This window comes from Stegodyphus dumicola, chromosome X2, assembly GCF_044657685.1.
Source record: "Stegodyphus dumicola isolate Sdum_Otavi_A_Nest chromosome X2, ASM4465768v1".
In the NCBI taxonomy this organism is placed as follows: Eukaryota; Metazoa; Arthropoda; class Arachnida; order Araneae; family Eresidae; genus Stegodyphus; species Stegodyphus dumicola.
Genome location: NC_140781.1, coordinates 11,408,616 through 11,428,829, shown reverse-complemented (window position 1 = coordinate 11,428,829; position 20,214 = coordinate 11,408,616). Strand labels below are relative to the sequence as shown.

The 20,214-nt window shown below is 34.8% G+C and overlaps 1 protein-coding gene across 1 annotated transcript in view; it reads left to right on the top strand.

Annotated features, from left to right (window-relative positions):
* The window catches only part of LOC118181985 (cyclic nucleotide-gated channel alpha-3-like), a 554,742-nt gene extending 534,904 nt beyond the window's left edge, over positions 1-19,838 (top strand). Inside the window, exons 6-8 of the mRNA XM_035351236.2 lie at positions 4,701-4,831; positions 8,811-9,013; positions 16,218-19,838. Of these exons, the coding sequence (XP_035207127.1) occupies positions 4,701-4,831; positions 8,811-9,013; positions 16,218-17,671 (1,788 nt within the window). The 3' untranslated portion in view covers positions 17,672-19,838. The remainder of the gene's footprint in view (positions 1-4,700; positions 4,832-8,810; positions 9,014-16,217) is intronic.
* The last annotated feature ends 376 nt before the right edge of the window (positions 19,839-20,214 follow it).

Here is a 20,214-nt window from a genome sequence, read left to right as displayed (position 1 = left end):
TAAGCTGAAACTATTAGCATGGAAAAAAGAACTATTACTGACGTATATTGTTAACAAATAAGTAAACGTGATGTTTAGAACTTAAAATTGAATTTTTATACGGAATTTTATAAAGTATAACGTCTTAGAATTCCATAGATACTATGAGATTGCGATATCAATTATGATATTCACGTTCTAAGTTATAAAATTTTGATTTTGTTTTGTTTAGATTGTTTATGTCAATTAATTTTTTAAATCGTTTGAAAAAAAAGTATTATAGAACAAACACAATGAATACTCTTTGAGGCAAACATTCGTTTTCAAACATAAAATTCTGTTTATACTGTAAAGAAGAACTTTTCTTCGTTAAAACAATTTCATGTGCTCTCAGTAGTTTACATTTATTTAACTTCAGTAAACTTTTGTGTTGCTTGTTTTCATTTCTTCTGGATAATTCTCGAAGATGGGTATTTTTAAGCGAAATATTTTGAAAAGTAGTGCTGAAATTTTTCACGTTGCTCATAATTACCTTTTTAGTTAATAGAGCATATAAGCTGACCTACATATAGGTGATCAAAATATTAAACAAAGAGATCATTAAAACACGTAATCTGCGATCGCATAATTGCTAATTACAATTTTTATTTAAACCTAAGAAATTATTGCTTTTGATTATGAATTAATTTATTCAGATACATTAGATTAACATAAACGAATTTTGTGATAAATTAAAAAAATAAGTAGCAAAAAGTAACACAAAGATAATATGCAGTAGTAGAAAATTCGCAAAATAGCATAGATATAAATTTTAGTAGCACAACTATGTCAAAAGTAGCAAATATGCGAAAACTCGCACGATTCGGCACTGCAGTTCAAGTTTCATTTCAGAATTCTCACATTTCCTCAATCTCCAAGACTGACGAACAAATTTTGATGAAATTTAGTATGGACATAAGATGATATAATGCAAAAAATATACCATGCAACAGTCATGGAACACACACATGATTTTACGTAAGCCTCATCGCAGCAGGAAGATTATAACAGAAGTTGGAAGATTTAGCTAAAAGCGAAGCTCATAGAGAGTATGGTCCTCTCTAACAGTCTTGCAGTTCTCACCACATAACATCATACTAGAAATGATGCAGTATAAGAGTACTTGTAGCAATCGTTCCTTCTCTTGCAGAAACGCTATTTTCAATTCCTAAAGCTCTCTGGAAGAACCGGCGAGTTTCGGTTGAAAAGCCCTTCAAAATATGTCTCAGACGTGTTAGACATGATTTAGTTCTGAAATTCTGGGTAGTCAGTCTATCAGGTTATTACTCTAACTTTCCAGAAAATCATCCACCAGCTTAGCCCTATGTGGAGGAAATTTTGTCGTCCATAAATATGAACTGAAGGCCAATTGCATTCCTAAGAAAGCGAACATAGGGCTCTAAGATCTCTCCTTTATATTTCGTAGCAGTTACAGAGGCTCCGTTAAAGACGGTAAGATCTGGTCGCCCGTCTAAGCTGATGCTTCCCAGAATATCAAACCTTCGGTGCCATTCTGATCCTTTTCTTGGATGTCAGAGGGAGTTAGCGGGTTCTTGGTTCTCTACAGAAGAAAATACATCGAGAATTAATGGTTAGGCTGAATCGGAACTCGTCTATGAAGAAAATAGGCATCTACTAATGCTTGTTCCAAAGTTGATGTTCTCTGCACCATGGTAAACGGATGGGATCTCGTGAACGCAGAAGTGAGCGGGTTACAAATACCTTCTTGAAACCAGACGAGTTCTTAGAACCCTTTAATAAAGTTTATGTTTAATTTATCCTCGGAAAGATGACCATAACACAACCACTTACACTTTACTTGAAGAACGACATTCTACTTTTGCTTTTAAAACTTCATCATCCCATGGCATAGAAAAGCTTGATAATTCATAAATAACGGTCTACCAATCATCAATAAATGAAGATACTAGCTTCACGATAACGTGATTTTATTTATTACACACATACACAAATATAATAGGTAAATTTTACATATTAGTACAACGGCAGAATGTGCCGGTGAAACTGAGTAGCGTCTCCGTTCTGCGGGCCTTACGCTTCACGCAACGCACGCGCAATACACATTTTTTCAGCACGCAACGTTCGTCGATTGGCGACGAACGTTGCGATTGGCGACGTCGAGTGGCGACGTCGATTGGCGACGAATCTAGACTTTTTTATCCATATACAAAACATAGATGTTAAAAAGTATTCATATTCCAAAAGATAGATATTCAGTACTGTTTACATTAAGAATTACTGATTTGTTATTCAGCTAAACCCAGAAATGTGGAATTTATTTACTCGGGACTTAAAAGCTTATGCGGAAGCCTACGATGTTCTTTCTTCAAAATAGACGTTCTTTGTTGACGTGTTGATTTTTTTTTTGAATTGTTTTTTTGAATTAATACTGTAGGTTTCTGTAACGCTTCACTTAACCTTATTTAATATTTATTTCCGAATGCATTTTTGTTTGATATTCCATCCTACTGTTATAAAATTTCTTTTGAAATTTCTTTGAATTCATATTTTTGGCAAAAGCATCTCTCATCTGAATAATTGTTGAGTGCTTTGCTATAATCAATTAATTGGAACTCATTTTTCAATTTTTTTCTAATGCAGTTTTTATATCTATCTTTATATCTATATTTTCTTCTATATTATGTATCTATATTTTCTTCTTGTTGATTGAAACACGTTCACTTTATTCTTCATTGATCCTGTAATGGCTAAGCTTACCATAATATTTTTTGCTCAAACCAGAAGAATTTTGAGAAAATACTCGCACAGAAAATAAAACCTGCAAAAGCAACTACTAAGAAAAAAGGAAAATAAAGAAGGATTGAAAAGCCTAAATAAAGAAGTTCTTAACAAAAAATAACAATGAGTTAAAATAAATTTTTAGTAACTCAATATATTATTCATTAGTATTTACCATTAGTGTCAAGTGTTTTTATCACTAGTGTGAACTTTGTTATTTTTAACAGTATCGAAAAAATTCACTGCAATTTAGATGGCTATTAATTTTGCAGATTAGTAAAGCTTTTACTGTTGATTCAGCTAGTTTACCTCTTTCTTCAAACAATATTTTTATGATGCTCCATAATTGACAATATTCTTTTGATTGCTGCCAGTGTGTACCGCATGCTTGAAAATATATTCTATCATTTAATGGCACTGTGTAATGAAATGTGTTTTCTTTGAAATGACTGAAATTTTGCATCCACTTGTCTTCACAATTTTTTCTAATTTCATTGACAATATCAGTTGCTTTTGTACTTTCCATAATCAACATAGCTTTGTTAAATAATGTGAGTTGCCCTTGTACAAACCATAAATAGTTTATTTCAATACAATTTTTATCATCCCTTCAAAATGCTCTTGTGGAATAAAATTTCAAGTATTCTGTCAACAGCTAGAAGTAGCGAAAGAAAATGAGTGTTGTTTATGTTGAAGAACTTTTTAGTCTATATATACAAATTCATAAAAATCTTTTAGTTTAGTAACTCAAATTCATAAATAATAATCGCAATAAATATAAGACACAAGTAAACTGGTAAGTCAGGGCTAACTCTAGCGGTGACAATATTTAACGGAACAACATTAATCGGCAATCATATGATACATCGCCAATAGTGTATAACAAATGCCGGCCTATTCAAAGCCCCCTGAAGATAACCCCTGAAGGCTCTTGAATATTCAAAGCCCCCTCAAGCCTCTATTTCAGGCGGCTTTGGCCTATTACGCTAGCGAATCATATTACTGCGCATGCGTGAAGCGTTAGCCCCGCAGAACGGAGACGCTACTGTGAAACTGTACACACCTCTCCTTTCCTACGCTGCTCTCCACTGCCAATTTTGGCGAAGTTCTTTCACTGGTGCTTCTGCGCCAAAGTCCACATTTGGCGAAGTTCGGACACTTGGCGTTTCTATCAGTTTTTTTAAATCTTACACCTTTGTTCACCTTTTCGGGGATGCAGCTGGCTCTCATTTTCTTTTTATGGTCGATAACGTTGGTTTACATAAGGAACATCTAATGCATAATTTTCTGAAAAGGGAGGTTAGTACTTGGGTGGATTCGCAAGCCAGATTTCCAAACCTAAATCCCATAGAACACATCTGGGAAGCTCTTGGGAGGGCAACTGAAAATTGTCTTCTTTATCCCAGAACTCTCCAAAACCTGAAAACGGCATAATTACAAGAATTGGACCAACTACTACAGGGACACATAGACTTCTTCATTTCCAGTAGGAAGTCCCATTGTGACAGCTGTACGAAGACCCTGACCTCTGTTAGCCTCCTTGCTTGTTTGATACTGCAACCACTGTTTTAGCCTTCCCAAAGCCGAAGAGCCTTACGCAGATACGCTTGTGTACCACGAATGTTGTACAGTGCATATTATTTTGCATTATATCAGCATATGTCCAAACCAAATTTCATTAAAATTTGTCCATTAGTTCTGCTGATAATTGGCCAAAAGTTAAAATTATCTTAATCTTTGATAGCAAAGTAGCTCTAGAGCATTTCAGTTGAAAATTGAATGAATGCGTAGGGATTTGAGTGGAAGCTCTGCATCTGCTTATGTATTTAAAGCAACCACAACATGTTAAAGCAAATTTCATATTTAATATAATAATAATCATTTGATATAGGCTCTAATCTCACATGACTTTATTTATTTAGGATATTAAATTCGCCCGAAGACGAAGGAATAGGGATTTGGAAAGAACCGACTCATTTCTGGAAAAGTTTTGTAATGGGCCAAAGCCAATGCAGTTGACGGATGAAAAAATACCAACAGATTGTTTAGGAAGGTAAGGGAGACCAAACAAGTTAAGTGAACTGTACCATTTTACATAAACGTGAGAAAGACGAGAACGTTTATGATATTTTTTAAATTGAGTTAGCTCCTGAATTCTTTAACACTGTTCGAAATCAATGCCTAAATTTTGCTGACAATGTTTACCAAAATATTGCTTTTTCTGATCTAATTATGTCCACATCTGTTTGAATTTTGAATGTTTGTTGTTGTTGTTAGCATAAAGTTTTCCCGGGAACTAAGTAAAAAGTTCGATTTCTAGCGTAATATTAAAATGAAATCTAGTCAGTAATAGGTAACAAACCAAGATTATGACATTCGAATTTCAGACAAAATTGCGATTTGGTATCAAGTATGTTAGAACTATAATTTTCCAAGAATTATTTCTGCGTTTTTTTGCCACTTCTTTATAGAAACTTCTTCAGATATGCCCTCATGATAAAATAATTTCGAGAATCAATGAATTCATAAGTTTCTTAACTGAAATTGCAATATTCACTGAAAATACATTAACGGTTTACGCTATTCGTTCATTCTTAAACTAATGAAATAGCTTTTTCAAAATACTACTTAAAAGCTACTGCTGAAGAACGGTCGAAAATTAGACAATAAGTAAAAAGTAAGAGATGAAAATACTTAATATGATATCTGTCATTTGTGAACAGCAAATCTAAAGCGTTGAAAGAATGAAAACTGATAACGAAATAGTAATAATAAAACGTTACATATGACAGTTTTCATAATGTGCCATAGAAAAATGAATAAAAGTAAAATTTACTCAAAATTAGAGAGACACTGGGAACTTAATGTGAAAATTTTCTTGATTATGCAGGTCAACACATATGATATTGATTACACTTCTGTCTCTGAATTCAAATATGCAGTCAAGAATTTTCCTATTGCGCAAGGAATTTTTGTGACATATAATAAATTTTTTTTAAGTATAGAAACGAGTATCTAGGAAAGAAATCATCTACGGTTTTCTGCAGTTTTTAGAATGAGGAGCATGTCTCTTACAAGTTCGGCAGACATCAGCAAGCACAATAGGACTATAGCGGCAGTGGTACACTTTTATGAACACAAAAAATGTTTAGTAAAAGCATTCAGCATGTTTATCGATTAACAGCACACCTCTGATGATAGCAGGCAAGAAATCTAGGCTATAACGCAAAGATGAAAATTTTAAAGCCAAATCGCATCTCATAATTTCTTCAAATGGTCATCCATTATTTTCTATAGTTTTTCAAACCTTTTTGAGAAATTCCCTAGTCAAATTTCTGATTCTTAAATAATTCCCTAATTTATGATTCCTTCAAAATAGTTTGCCTGATTTCACTGGACTTTAAATTAGAAAATTCGGGGATATACGATTCTCTTTAGGTGTACATTTGTATCCATTGCTTTAAACCCTAGCTTAATATGCATTGAAGGGAGAATGTTTTTTCATGTTGCTTAAGTCCTTTGTTAACCCTTTCCGGCATGCTACCTCTTAAAATTGGAGTTTTGACTTAAAAAAGGGGGTAGGCAGTCTAATTAGGCCTAGAGGAGCACTTAAGTAAAATTTTGTGAAGATAGCATTTATCGTTTTAATTCTATGGGTGTGCCCAAAGTCGGCACACTGATTGAATAGAGCTTCGAAAAGAGTCCTGAAATGAGCATTGTTGTCAATGAACTGACCGTTGAGATGCGGAGAAACAAAAAATACAGACTCTCAGTTGTCATAGATTATCGGTGAGCCCGGTCTGGGCACACCCAGGGTTCGCCGTTTGATTTAAGGCAAGATTTCAAGGTAAAAATTTAAAACTAACATAGAATAAAGAGATTAGCATACAGCCAAAAAGATAACATAGACATTTCTTTCAAACAATTCCTTTTATACCCTAAAAAAAATCGGGAAGATTTCTTTGAAAAATGAGGGTCTTAAAAAACTAAATATGGCTAAAATATATGGACTGGTCTGTGTTGAGCTGCCATCTATTATAAATAAAGAAGGTTCAGAGTAACCTATAGTAACCTATAAATCCTCTTTCGTTCAATTTTTCTGTGCGTACAGAAAGAAATTTTTAGGTGTGTCCAGACCGAACACACTGTGCCGCAAAGGGTTAACGACATTAAACCTTCTTGCGAATGGTAATGCTTTTTTTGTAAATGTTTTCGGATGTAATGATTTTACCTGCCTGTGCCATTTCATCTGCAAACGAAATCGTACTATTTTGCGTAGCCTATCTGAAGTTCAAAGAGAATAGCAACTATTTTTTATTCATCTCAAATATTCGACTTGCATTTTTCTGCTGGAATTCATCTAAGAAGATTTCCAAGCTTTGCAGGTTTCTTTTCTTTTGGTATCGAATCTAAGTCTTACATGCTAACTCTTTACAAATGTAGCAGGAAAAAAATACAGATTAGAACAAAATGCTAAAAAAAGATTATAAACAACAGGAACTGGACTAACGCAATTAAATCTTCGTTACTAAAATTTCGAAGTACAGGTATAACCTTCTTCTTTCAAATATGGGAAGGAAAATGTCGAAACGGAAATATGCTTAGGAAAACAATAGAAAGAATTTCGAGAATTTTTCACTAAATGGCAGAAAACAAAGTTTTAGCATCTGTTGACCAAAATTTGAAAGAAAAGGTCATTAACTGCAACCGATAGAATTTTATTCCAGTAAACGCTTGAAGAAATCTAATTCATTAACCAAAAAAACATTTTGAATAATTTTCGCTGCAGAAAAATGAAAATGTGATTTTTTTTACGAGCAATGAAAGGCAGTAGATAATTTATGAATTTCTTGAATTTCTTTTCTCGGAACACGTTTCTCATGTTCTCTAGTGCAGCATTTCTCGTTTAGCTTATGTTTATTAAACCACATAACCAAAGATTACGGTAAGTAACCCAGGTATTCAGATATGGAACAGAGATTTTGAGGGTCGAAATATGAATTTTATTAGTAGGAAGAAAAAGGCACAAAATTTCGTAAAATATGGGAAATTTTATAACTAATCCATGAAAAGAATGAAATAAGTATTGTATTCTTTTGATTCATCAAAGCGAAGGAATATGCTTTCTCTGATGAGATGGAAAATTTCTAGTCACTTAGTCAATAACATGAGATGCGAAACTTTTGTCAGTTGCAACAACTCTTTAGTAGTTGACCAACAGCTCACTTTGAGTGCTCGAAAACGAAAGACTCCAATAAAGCTAATTTTTATTCAGAAGAAGATAGTATTTGAAGTGCAGAGGAAAGCAAACTGATGAAGGTTTACGATACACGTAAGTCCTGAAGTTAGATTTATTACACCCAAAGACACCCAAGGATTAAGGACACCCAAGGAAATTAGAAATTTCGAGTTCCAAAGTGAACTTAATAACAAGATCAACTGAACTCATGAGTGAAAGAACTTTAGTTAAATATACTTTATTACCATCAAACAGAAGAAAAGCAATATAAGAGACCAAAGTGGGAAATTTAGTTTTTTAAATAATTTGGATTCATTATTGCCCATGATGGCAATCCAGCCAACTTTGAACATATTTAAGAACTCCTTTTTCATTTTTATATTAAAATTCCAGAAAACTTAAAACAATAACTTAAATATAGTAACAAAAAAAACGAGGATTGGCATACTCATGATGTATACAGAAAGACAGGCATTCACCTGCGTTCTCGCAATTCAAATAGACGCTATAACAGGCATCAGTACGCTATTTTTAATTATAAAAGAACAATGCAAATACTTAGCGATCAATACTTTGATGCAGAACGTTTGAATTTTATTTTGCTTTGTTCCGCTGCATGCCTACTTTCTTGAAGCGAAGAAAGTATAATTAATTGCGAGATACTAGATTTGGGAGTGAAATAAAGGAATTTCAACTAAGATTAATGATGCATTTTTGTAAGTTTAAATAACTTTTTTGTATGATATGTTTTTATCTATATCGAAGGACAATTTCTAACTATAATTCTTTGTAGGACATTAGTTGTTGATCCTTCTGAGAATTTCCATTACCGATGGTTATCTATTATTTCAATGGCCTTGGTCTACAATGTCGTTATGATAGTTGGACGTAGTGTCTTTTGGGAATTGCAAAATCTGTCTCCAATCACATGGTACTGCTTGGATTACTTATGCGATGCAATCTACCTCTTCGATATGATAATTCATGCAAGAACAGGTAATTGACGAATATAATTTTTATTTCATCAAACATGTTTGATATTTTATGTTCTATTCATGGCTTTTAATAGCATGGATGTAATTTTAAAGTTTTCTTATGTCCTTGAATCTTATATTATACACTTCTCTTTACTTTTTTCTTCTTGAGATCTAGCTTTTATGAAACATTTACTTTTTTAAATTTATGAATTTCTTATGAATAAGAAGAACATAAAATTGAACGATATATGATTGTATGTTATTATATGCACAAATGTATGATTGTATACAAATACACATGTATCTCTCAGCAGAGTCGGTTTAAGTAATTTCTGGTTAAGTAATTTTCTTAAGTACGCTGGAATATGTGGCATACGCTGGAATATATGGCGTACGCTGGAATATGTTTGCCTCCTTTGATATCGCATTTTCTGTAGTTGTTTAGATTATTACATATATCAACACTAATAATTTCATTTCAAAATTAAAAATTACAGGCATTTATATAATATATTTTGCATAATAAATATTTTCAAAATCATGTAGTTTTCCGTATCTAAATAGAATTCAAGCGTAGTAAACGTCTGTAGTGCAACATTTTCTTCTTCTAAAAATTACGCTCATCCCTGTTGCAGAAGAAAACTGCTCTTTTAAATTTCTTCATTTGGTTTCACTGAAATGAGCATCACTCCTAAAGATGCACTCAAATCGTTTGCTTTTGTTTTGGCTCTTTCAACTCTATTTACTTGGACTCTTCAATACCTCATAGTATCAACATCGTAAGTTACATTGTACTGTCCAACTACATGGCTTCTGATGAATTATGTTGTTGGCATGAATAAATATATTGTACTAGATCACACTGTATAAAGAATAATTAAATATTATGATTTCTTTTAATAAACTAGATGCCTCGCGGAACCGGATGGGGGTCCTTTTTAAATTTTGCTTTGATTTCTTCTAAGACATATAATATTATGTTCTTAACTTCGTACTTAAGATGAATTCCACATTTAATTACGTATTATTCTGCAATTAAATTTCATATTTAGGAACTTAAAATACTGGCAAATATTAAAGCCATTAGGAGAACTTAAAATACTGGCTAGCAGAAAGTCTTGTTGAAAAGTTTGGTGGCAGTAAAGAGGGCTGTGAGTCCATCGGATTCGTCTTCCGAGATGTTCTGCATACAAATTGGGACAGAACTGCCATCTTCCTCATGGATGTAGTGCGATCGTTCCCTGTGGTGCACTCTGGACATCTTTCTCGTGACAAAATGAGCGATGGGTATTTGCCAATTCAAACGAATGCATTAAGCTGCAAGTGCCTGGCCATGAGAAGAAACAACAAATGCTAGTTCTCGTTTCCTAGCTAGTTTCAACTCATCACGAAACGCCATCTTGAGGCATATCTCCACATCGTTTCATCTTATGATATATGCTTATGAATTCATTGTCAGTTGATGTCAGACTGTTAGTGTTCTTCCCTTCTTCAATACATCTTAACCATATCTTTTATCGTAATGTGTACTGTCAAGACCATTAAATGATTCGCCACTGGTAAGAAAGGGCAGCAGATTAGTTAACAATGAGAGAATTCGCGAATATTATTGTCTGAGGATTTATTTATTTGACTAATAGTTGATTCTGAGTTAAAGCAACTTTCTTGTCACTCTCCTTTTCACTCTCGCTTTTCATGCAAAAATGTAAATTAGATAGCGCGCATTTATTGAGATTAAGGGAGGAAGAAGTGCTACTTAAGCGAAGGTTTCGCAAGTTGTTTTTACAATAGGAGAGAGGATTAGAGAGTTTTTCAGGGTTTTCGCTTTGACGTCAGCTACGCAAGAATATCTTGTGTTTAAATGTAAAGATCGACGCTTGTTCTCGTGCTTGGTTGGATTTAGGAGAGGTGACCAATGCGACTGCCTGCCGAGCTGCCGCCCTTGTAGCGTGTGCAGTGCTTTGCACTCGTTTTCTGCTTCCGCACTGTTTTGATTCATGACATCATGGAAAGGTTCCTAGACTTTCTCGGAGCTGAAATCACCAACTCGAGCTACTTAATGATTTACGAAGCTACTTTACTGAGACTGAATCCCGCGATCTAATGTTTTTACGGAGATTCAAAGCGTTCAGTGACCAAGAGTTCCTAAAAATGATTGCTGAGCGGCTCTCCACCACGACTGCAGATATTAGCTCTTCGAAAGGGGAAATTACCTCTTCAAAAGGAGAAACTACGCATGATTTTCCCCCACTGCCTCCCACTAAAGCTAAAATCGGGAGCGCTGAAAGCCCGGTAAATTCTGATGATAACAATAACAAAGTATAAAGCCTTTGAGGACTCTTCAGGGGAATGCAGCGGTCCTAGAAGAATCTTTACATGCAAAACCCGTAAGCCTGTCTGAAAACCTGTCACGCAATCAACCAAGGAATTTTCTGTTTCGCCAGATGTCGATCCGCCGGCAAATAATCAAAGAAAACTGAGAATATGGATGTTTCCCATACTAATGACGCATTGTGCAGATTGCATGCAGTCTCCACCTGCATCGAACAGGAGACCAGATGAACGTAAACCTCTACCAATCATCTTTAAAGTTCAGAGAAAAAATTGGAATCGTATGCGCACATTGTCACGCCATAATTTTACTTGGAGTCTTGATTATTACGGTCACCAAATTAAAGATAGTTTTAAAATTCAAGTAAAACTGCCCTCCATCTATCGGCAAATTATTAAGGTTTTCAATGACGAAAGCATCTACTACCTAAGTAGCATCTACTACTTATGAACTTCCAGAGGCCAAATTTGTGAAGGCCTGTCAGAGGCTTTCCATAAAGGATTTATCTTTCCAGAGAATATCACTGAGGATCTGGTTTCCCGAGGATACTGTGTCATTCATGTCAATCAACTCACCCGACGAAGAAATGATGATAAAATACATCTTCCACTGTTCCTAGTCACGCTCGACCCTGCCGAAAGAAGTAAAGATATATACCATGAAAGGTTCATTCTAGGCATGAAGAGCCAAGTTGAACGTTATAGAAGACGTGCAGGGCCCTTGCAGTGCTTCCACTGTCACCACGCACAAGCTAATTGGGATCATGAACCACGATGCGTTAAGTGGTACGCATGAATCTTTTAAATGTACCAAAACTAAAGAACAGCCCAATTGTGCAGATTGCATGCAAGTTTGCCACACAGCCAATCATCGTGGCTGTGAAAAATTTCCGCGTCAAAAACTGCTGCATTGACCAAGCCCTATGCTGATAGAGTTGTAATCATCAAATTGTACGCACAAACACTCAGCAATGGTTTACCTCAAGAAACACAGAAGCCAAACAAGTACTTAATGACCTCAAAATGCTTGTCTGGATAGTAAAAAAAATTGGCATCCCTCTGCTTTTTCAAGCATTTCAAATCAGGTAACAATTATTCTGCTGATGACTCTAATCCTGTAAGCACAATTAATGGATAAATACCTTCACTCAAATACACCCATTATATTCGCAGTCTGGAATATAAATGGCCTCCAAAACATGTTATTAGAGCTGCAAAATTTCTTTATTGAACATGATAATGATATAGGAATTGTTTCCGAAGCACTTGCGCAGGCATGCCATAAACTAAGTATTTCTAATTAATGTTACTGTAGATGTGATCGCACCAACCACAGTGATGGTGTCACGATTTATATAAAAAGATGTTTTCAATCATATCTTAGCAAGAAAAGTACATATTTTAATTGTGAGCTAGTGACTGTGTACATCTCCTTACCTGTTTATAAAGACATTTATTTTTCTGCCTTTTACAGTCCACCTCAAAACAGACTGAATGGCTCTATTTAAAATGCAATACTTCCCCAGGACATTCCCATCATCATTGCGGGAGATTTTAATGCGAATCAATCTGCAAGAAGTTGTAGACGTACTAATGAAAATGGTAATGTACTTTACAACTATATTCTGAATAATCCGGTTGCTCTGCGTGCATCGATCGAATATATATATAGGCCGAATAATATTCAATATTCGAATAAACTGGATATTGTATTGTCTTCCACCACCATCCCGATTGCACTAGAAGTCATGCATGAGGTGACTTCAGATCATTGCTGTCTTGGGCGTCTCGAAACCAGTTCACTCTAACACCAGAAGGATCACTAACTGGATCCTATTTGAAAATCGTATGAAAGATCGAATACTTAATTTTCAAGATCTAAAAACAATTAATGGAATTGACGCCGCTTTGTCATCTCTCACTGATACCATTCAGGAAGCTATTTCAAGTGCGAGTGAAACTCTCTCCACCAGTGTTAAGAATCTCAGATTCCCAAAAAATATCCATTGCATGGTGCGTTATCGCAATAAACTGAGGAAGACATATCATCTAACCTGGGAACCAGAGATCAAGCAGAAAATTAACTGTTTAAAAAAGGAGATGCATAAATTAATTAAAATGAATAGAAAGGAATTATGGGCTGATAAATTCCAAAATTTGGAGCTTCACAATGGCTCCTTTTGGAAATTGATCAAAAATCTTAAAGCATCTTACACAAGTAATCGGCCGCTTTTCAGAACCAAGTAGCGACAGGCAATCAAGAATAAACGGATTTATTTGCGGAACACTTACAACTATAATTCACGCCAAATGAATGGCCGAATAATAAAGATTTTGAATTGAAAACACTTTTCCATTTACGGGACTGGCTAAATTAGCCAAATGCACATAACTTAATTAGTTTAACTACCCCCTTTGAAGTGTTGAATATCATCAAAAAACTTAAAAGAGGCTCCTGGCTTAGATGGGATCCCTAGCAAAGCCATCAGAAATCTACCCAGAAATATATGCAAAATTTCAGCATTTTTAAAACAATTTTCCAAAACAGTGGAAAGAGCCTAAAATTAGTATGATAATGAAACCGGGTAAGAGTCATGTGCAACTTGGCAGTAATAGACCGATCAACCTCTTGTCTGGTCTAAGTAAAGTGTTTGAACGTGCAATACTGTAAAGAATGAAACCTTACTTCAAACTACTTCCTGCTTAACAGTTTGGTTTTCGTGCACATCTATCCACCACAAAACAGCTTGTAAGGTTAGCAGATTTCGCAGGGGCAGCCCTGCACTCCAAAATGAATGTTACTATAAACATGCTGGACGTGGCGAAAGCCTTCGGCTGAGTCTGGCAAGAGAGATTCATTGCCAAGCTCATTAATCTCCAATCAGATCAAAAACTTATCCTGCTCATCCATTCATTCATCTCGAATAGAACCTACAGAACCTTCGTCGGAGATGCTTAATCATCTTCCAAAAAAATCCTAAATGGAGTGTACCAAGATTTTGTAATTGGTCCTGTAATCTATCTGTTTTATGTATCAGACTTCTCTAGGGTGAAACTTAACAACAATGCAATCCTAGTCTGTTATGTGGATGATACCGCCTTGGCGGTAAAATCATCCAACGTCAGTCACGCCATTAAAATGCTGCAAACCATCATTCCGAGTATTGAAGAGTGGTGTAGCTACTCGAAAATATGTATATTAACGCCCAAAAGTCACAGCTCCTGCTTGTTAGGCAGAAAAAGCGGAATTTAAAGCCAAAGAAAAATCTCTTCCTTTTCAACGAGACGTGCCCATTGTTCCAAAGGCTTATTACCTGCGAATCATCATTAATGACAAACTCACGTGGACACATCACATTGATCACGTAAGAAACAAAGCATTAAGTCATGAAGTACCTACTTCCCATCACAGGAAAATACTCAAAGCTTGTACTTTCAAAGAAAAAGCTCATCCACACTTAGATGTCCTCTTGGACCCATCGAACAAGTAATCACCCTACTTCAAACGCCCGCTGAGGTAAATACGTCTAGATAGTCGGAAAACAACATTCATTTAGCATGTTAATCGAACCTGGAACCTAGGCTGATTTCACAGCGTGTTCTGCCTACTTGTGGCCACGTTGTTATCGTGATTAAATAGCGATTTAATTATGTGGCGTTGAGTGCTTCCAGCCATTAGGCTTGCCTCACCGGTTTCTAGGAGCCGGAGCCTTCCTGAGCGTTTACTTTATCCTGTGAGCTGTTAGGCTAGTCTAAATTACATTAAAGTTCAACATTAAGAAAAGCCAAGAGTTTTGGCTTATGTAAATCCAAGTGGGATCAACTTTTAAATTATTTGTGATCAACAAAAGGGCTATTTACATCGTTCGCTTGATTTAGTCGACCTACAGTTAAAGATACGAGGATAATTTCTCTAGTGTCTTTCTACAGCCCGTGATTTTATGTTTCCAAAATAGTCAAGATTCTATAACTAATTTTTGTTGTATTCTTTCTAAATATTACTACATTTTCTCGATGATTTATATACACTGATATTTAGCTTAGTTAACAGAGGCACGGTTAATAGAGTTTCTACTTTATTTGAAGCTGTGATCAAAGTACATGTGTTTTGGCTTATTGAAAAATTTAATTTATCAGCAACGCGCTAAATGTATCAGCACACAGTTTCGAGGTGGTAAAAGATTAACATTAGATTAATTCGAAAATCTAATGTTCTCCTATACCGCAAATCTGATTCAGTTTGAAAGACATGCAGCTGGAGGTCGAGAAACGAAATATCGAACGGAGTTAACCAAATTTCTAAACGGAAGAAAACTTAAAATAAAAACAAACAAAAAAAATGCATTTCTCTTTCTAGTTTTGCAAGATTGAGAGGGGGGAGAAAATAAATATTTTCGATTACACACTTTAATCATTATTAGACTTGATTCTTTATTGGTAAGTTAGTTGCACATACTCTTAAGGTAGTTGCGGACACTAAAAGTCTACTTTTTGGGAGAAAGAAATGTCGCCGGATCTCGTAATTGCCACGCTAAGCTGTGGTGACGAGTTATATTTTAACATATTTTTTAGTTCTGGCACAACTGTAAAAATTATTAGACTTTCGGGAGCAAGATACGGGAAATATCAACTATGCTTTCTTCGGAATTCGAACCATGGATCTTCTAGATGCCAGTTGGATGTGATAATCATTTACACCACAACGAAAAAATTCCATAATCAACGTAATCAAAATATGCATGTGGATCATCAGGCCAAAAAAGCTTAGGAAATACTTTTACATTATAAATGTACATTTGTGCTTGAGCACATAGGCGTTAATCAAACAAATGTAGCGAGAAAATAATTTTTTCTTTTAAAAACTGTCATTCAAATTCTTCCTATATTTTCAGGTTTTCTGGAGCAAGGACTTCTGGTTCGGGATTCCAATGAGCTTCTTCGAAACTACATTCATTCTCATCAGTTTAAACTAGACCTGTTAAGTGTTGTTCCTACGGATTTAGTATACCTAGTCATGGATACGAATTGTTATCTGCAGGTACCTTGTGTCATTATCTTTAGACTTAACCGCTTGCTGCGCTTCCACAGATTGCTTGAATTCTTTGACAGGACTGAAACAAGAACTAATTTTCCTTATGCTTTCCGAATAGCCAAACTCATATTTTATATTCTAGTCATCATCCATTGGAATGCATGTTTATACTTCGCTGTTAGTTATGCTATCGGATTTGGAACAGATACTTGGGTTTACAATATGTCAACTCCTCGTTTTGCATCACTCACCCACCAGTATATATACTGCTTTTATTGGTCTACATTAACTTTGACAACAATAGGAGAAATGCCATCACCAGTGAGAGACGTGGAGTATATTTTTGTCGTTGTTGATTTCTTAATCGGAGTTCTTATCTTTGCTACGATTGTAGGCAATGTAGGGAGCATGATAACCAACATGAATGTCACTCGCTCAGAATTCCAAAGAAGAATGGACGGAGTAAAACAATATCTGGAATTTCGCAAGGTCAGTAAAGAACTTGAAAATAGAGTGATTAAGTGGTTTGATTACTTATGGATCAACAGACAATCTCTAGATGAAGACGACGTTACATCCGTGCTTCCGGACAAACTTAAAGCTGAAATTGCAATCCACGTTCATATGGATACACTAAAACGAGTCAAAGTTTTTCAAGATTGTGAACCGGGACTCCTTGTACAATTAGTGCTGAAATTAAAGTTACAAGTTTTTAGTCCCGGTGACTACATATGTCGTAAAGGTGATGTTGGTAAAGAGATGTATATCGTAAAAAGGGGAAAACTTCACGTAGTTGGTGATGATGGAAAAAGAGTTCTTGCTACACTCAGTGAAGGCTGTGTTTTTGGAGAACTTAGCATCTTGAACATTTCCGGAGTAAAAACAGGAAACAGAAGAACTGCAAACGTCAGAAGCGTTGGATTTTCTGACCTATTTTGTCTTTCAAAAGAAGATCTCTGGACTGTTCTTGCAGAGTACCCCGAAGCTCAAAAAATGCTGATAGAAAGGGGTAAGCAAATACTTGTTAAAGATGGTCTTCTAGATGAAAGAGATACCCAGCGGTACGAAGCAGATGAAAAAGATCTTCATTTGAGATGCGACAAGTTACAAACAGCTCTGGACAATTTACAGACTAGATTTGCAAGGCTGTTAAATGAATATACAAGGTCTCAGAAGCAAATGAAACAAAGACTGTGCCGTTTAGAAGCAAAATCGAGCCAGCCACACGTTGACGCACATTCAGCATATGGATATGCTTCAGCATCCGTACACTCATATAATGCTGAAAGCGTAACTGAATATGCCGAAAGTTAACAAAGTAGAAAAGTTGTTTAGAATTTTAAACTGATTCCATATATTAAAGAACTAACTTTACCTACGTACCATGAAATAAGAGAATACGTGCGTATATAGTGGCATATTTTAGAAAACTTATCCGTACATGTACTTAAGTTGCATATATTTATTTAAAATGCATCTACAGTATATTATACTTGAGGATCCTTAGTTAAAAATTTAAGAACAATTTCACTATTAAATGCCCTTTTTTTAGAAAGAACTACAACTATAAATTAACATAAAACATAAATCTGCTTTCATTTACTAACATTGTTAATGCTGCACTGAAATTTTAAGTGTTTTATTAATAAATACATTATTCACCCTGAAATTAAAATATGCATACCCCGAAAGCACTAATTTAATTTTTGCAATACACACTGTTCTGAAAATCACAACTTTTCCACATCATGGTTACTTACCATTTTAGACTCATTTTTTGAACAGGATGGTTAAAATTAAATTGACCGCAGTGGAGTCGATTTCAATCACAACGCATAGATGAAACTTTGTATGTATTGTTAGATCAAAGGGAAGAATTTTCGAAAGAAAATATAATTCATTTCTTTACCACCAAGTGAAAAATTAGGATTTCAACAAGAATCATTACTCAGCAAAGCAAAATTTACAATTGCAGCATGTGTACAATACGTGAGCCACCCAAGGTTATTAAATGCAGGAAATATAAGATGGCATAAAATATGGTCGAAGTAATTCGGAGCGAATGTCCACGGCATATAGTATTATGCTGCTCGAAACAGATAGTTTCATATAAAATTTACGTTAATTCGATGGGTTTCTCTTTCTCCTTAATTTTGCAAACCCAACTCTGTATCTTAGGATATTAGTTTCTAAAAGGAAAATGGGTCGAGAATAAACTTGGTGGTGCAATAATATCATGCTGTAACGTAATCTAACTGCTGTCCCTGTACCACATGGAGAGGCGAGGAGCCCTAAATGACAGTTTTCCTTATTTACACCCCCATTAAGTAAAAAAAAAAAAAAAAAAAAAAAAAAAAAAAAAAAAAAAAAATTTATCAATCACCTTTTCTTCAGATATACTAAAACCACATGTCGTGAACAGTAATCCTCGCCAAAGTACGATAAGTTAATCTATCAATTGATAAAAGATCTTGTGCTTTTAACTGTTGACGCCTTTAGATATCGTTCAGATGCTACTGTACCAATGAACTGCAACACTTTTTACACTATGACGAACGTATGGTTAATTCATCCAGCCATTCCAGCACTTGTCGAAGAATTTAGAGTACGGGTCTTTCTATCAATCACTTCGTCAACAATTTCAGTATATAACTGGCCGTCATCCCGCTTTCTAATAAAACATCTAAACCTCCAGTATCTTCGAATCTCAGTTACCTTACTTAATTCTACGTTGGGTGCTTTCACAATAGGATATTTTCGCAGTGCAACTAAGCTATTACTGCTATTTGTAATGCTTGAACCTTGTTCAGATACTATTGTGAAATGGACTGTGATACCTTTCACACTGTGGTCAGCCCATGGTCAATTCGCGGTCACTACTGGAGCACTTAGTGCATCTCTTTTTATCAGACACTTCATCTATAAGTTTTATCATAACTGGCCGCTTTGTTTCCTAGCGCTAGAAGCTTCCGGTCTCTTCAAATTCTTTCATCATTCTTTTTAACCCTCCTTTAAAATGGATACTTTTGCCCTAAATTTTCACAATGCTGTTCAGCTATTACTGCTATTAATAAAACAATGCTGCTGACAACGGAAATTCTTTCTTGCCCAAAGGCATGACGATGACACAATGGTTTTTGTATAAAAAATGCTCACATTTTTATAACACAGAAACCCTAACTTTTAACTGTATAACGTTTCTACTGGAAAATATCATTTGGTAGATAAATCTGAAACTTTTGCTTTGTTGAATATTATATACAACAGCCGACTGTATGAAGTTGTGAACAAGGTTATTTTACTAATTCAGAAGTCAAACAACAGGTTATTTTAACTGTAACCATCCCGTAGAAAGCTTAATCCAGCCAAAGAATGTGATGAATTCTCATCAACAAATGAAAAAAATGTGGGATGAATTTTCAACAATAAATGAAAACGGTTAATCTTAAGTATGTTTCATAAAAATAAAAATTACATTTAATATTGCATTACTGTATTTAATTTTTTTAATAATCAGTTACTGCTGTTATTTCTTTTAGTATTTATGTCTATTTTGAAATTCTGATATGCATACGTAAATGTGTAATACAAGTGGTAAAATCAACAAACTTTGTAAATGGGATCCCTTCTTATGGATGATCGTAAATCATATTACAATATGGATTTCATGGCATTCATTTTTTAATCTATTACACTCTCCACTATAACTAGTCCACGGTTTATCAATTTTTAGAAATACTCATTAAAATGAAACATTAAATGCTATACTTCAAATAATATTTTTGTGATACAGTATCATCTCTACTCATTTGGTATTAAACCGGGAACATCAACATAAGCATCTTACAGAATTGTAA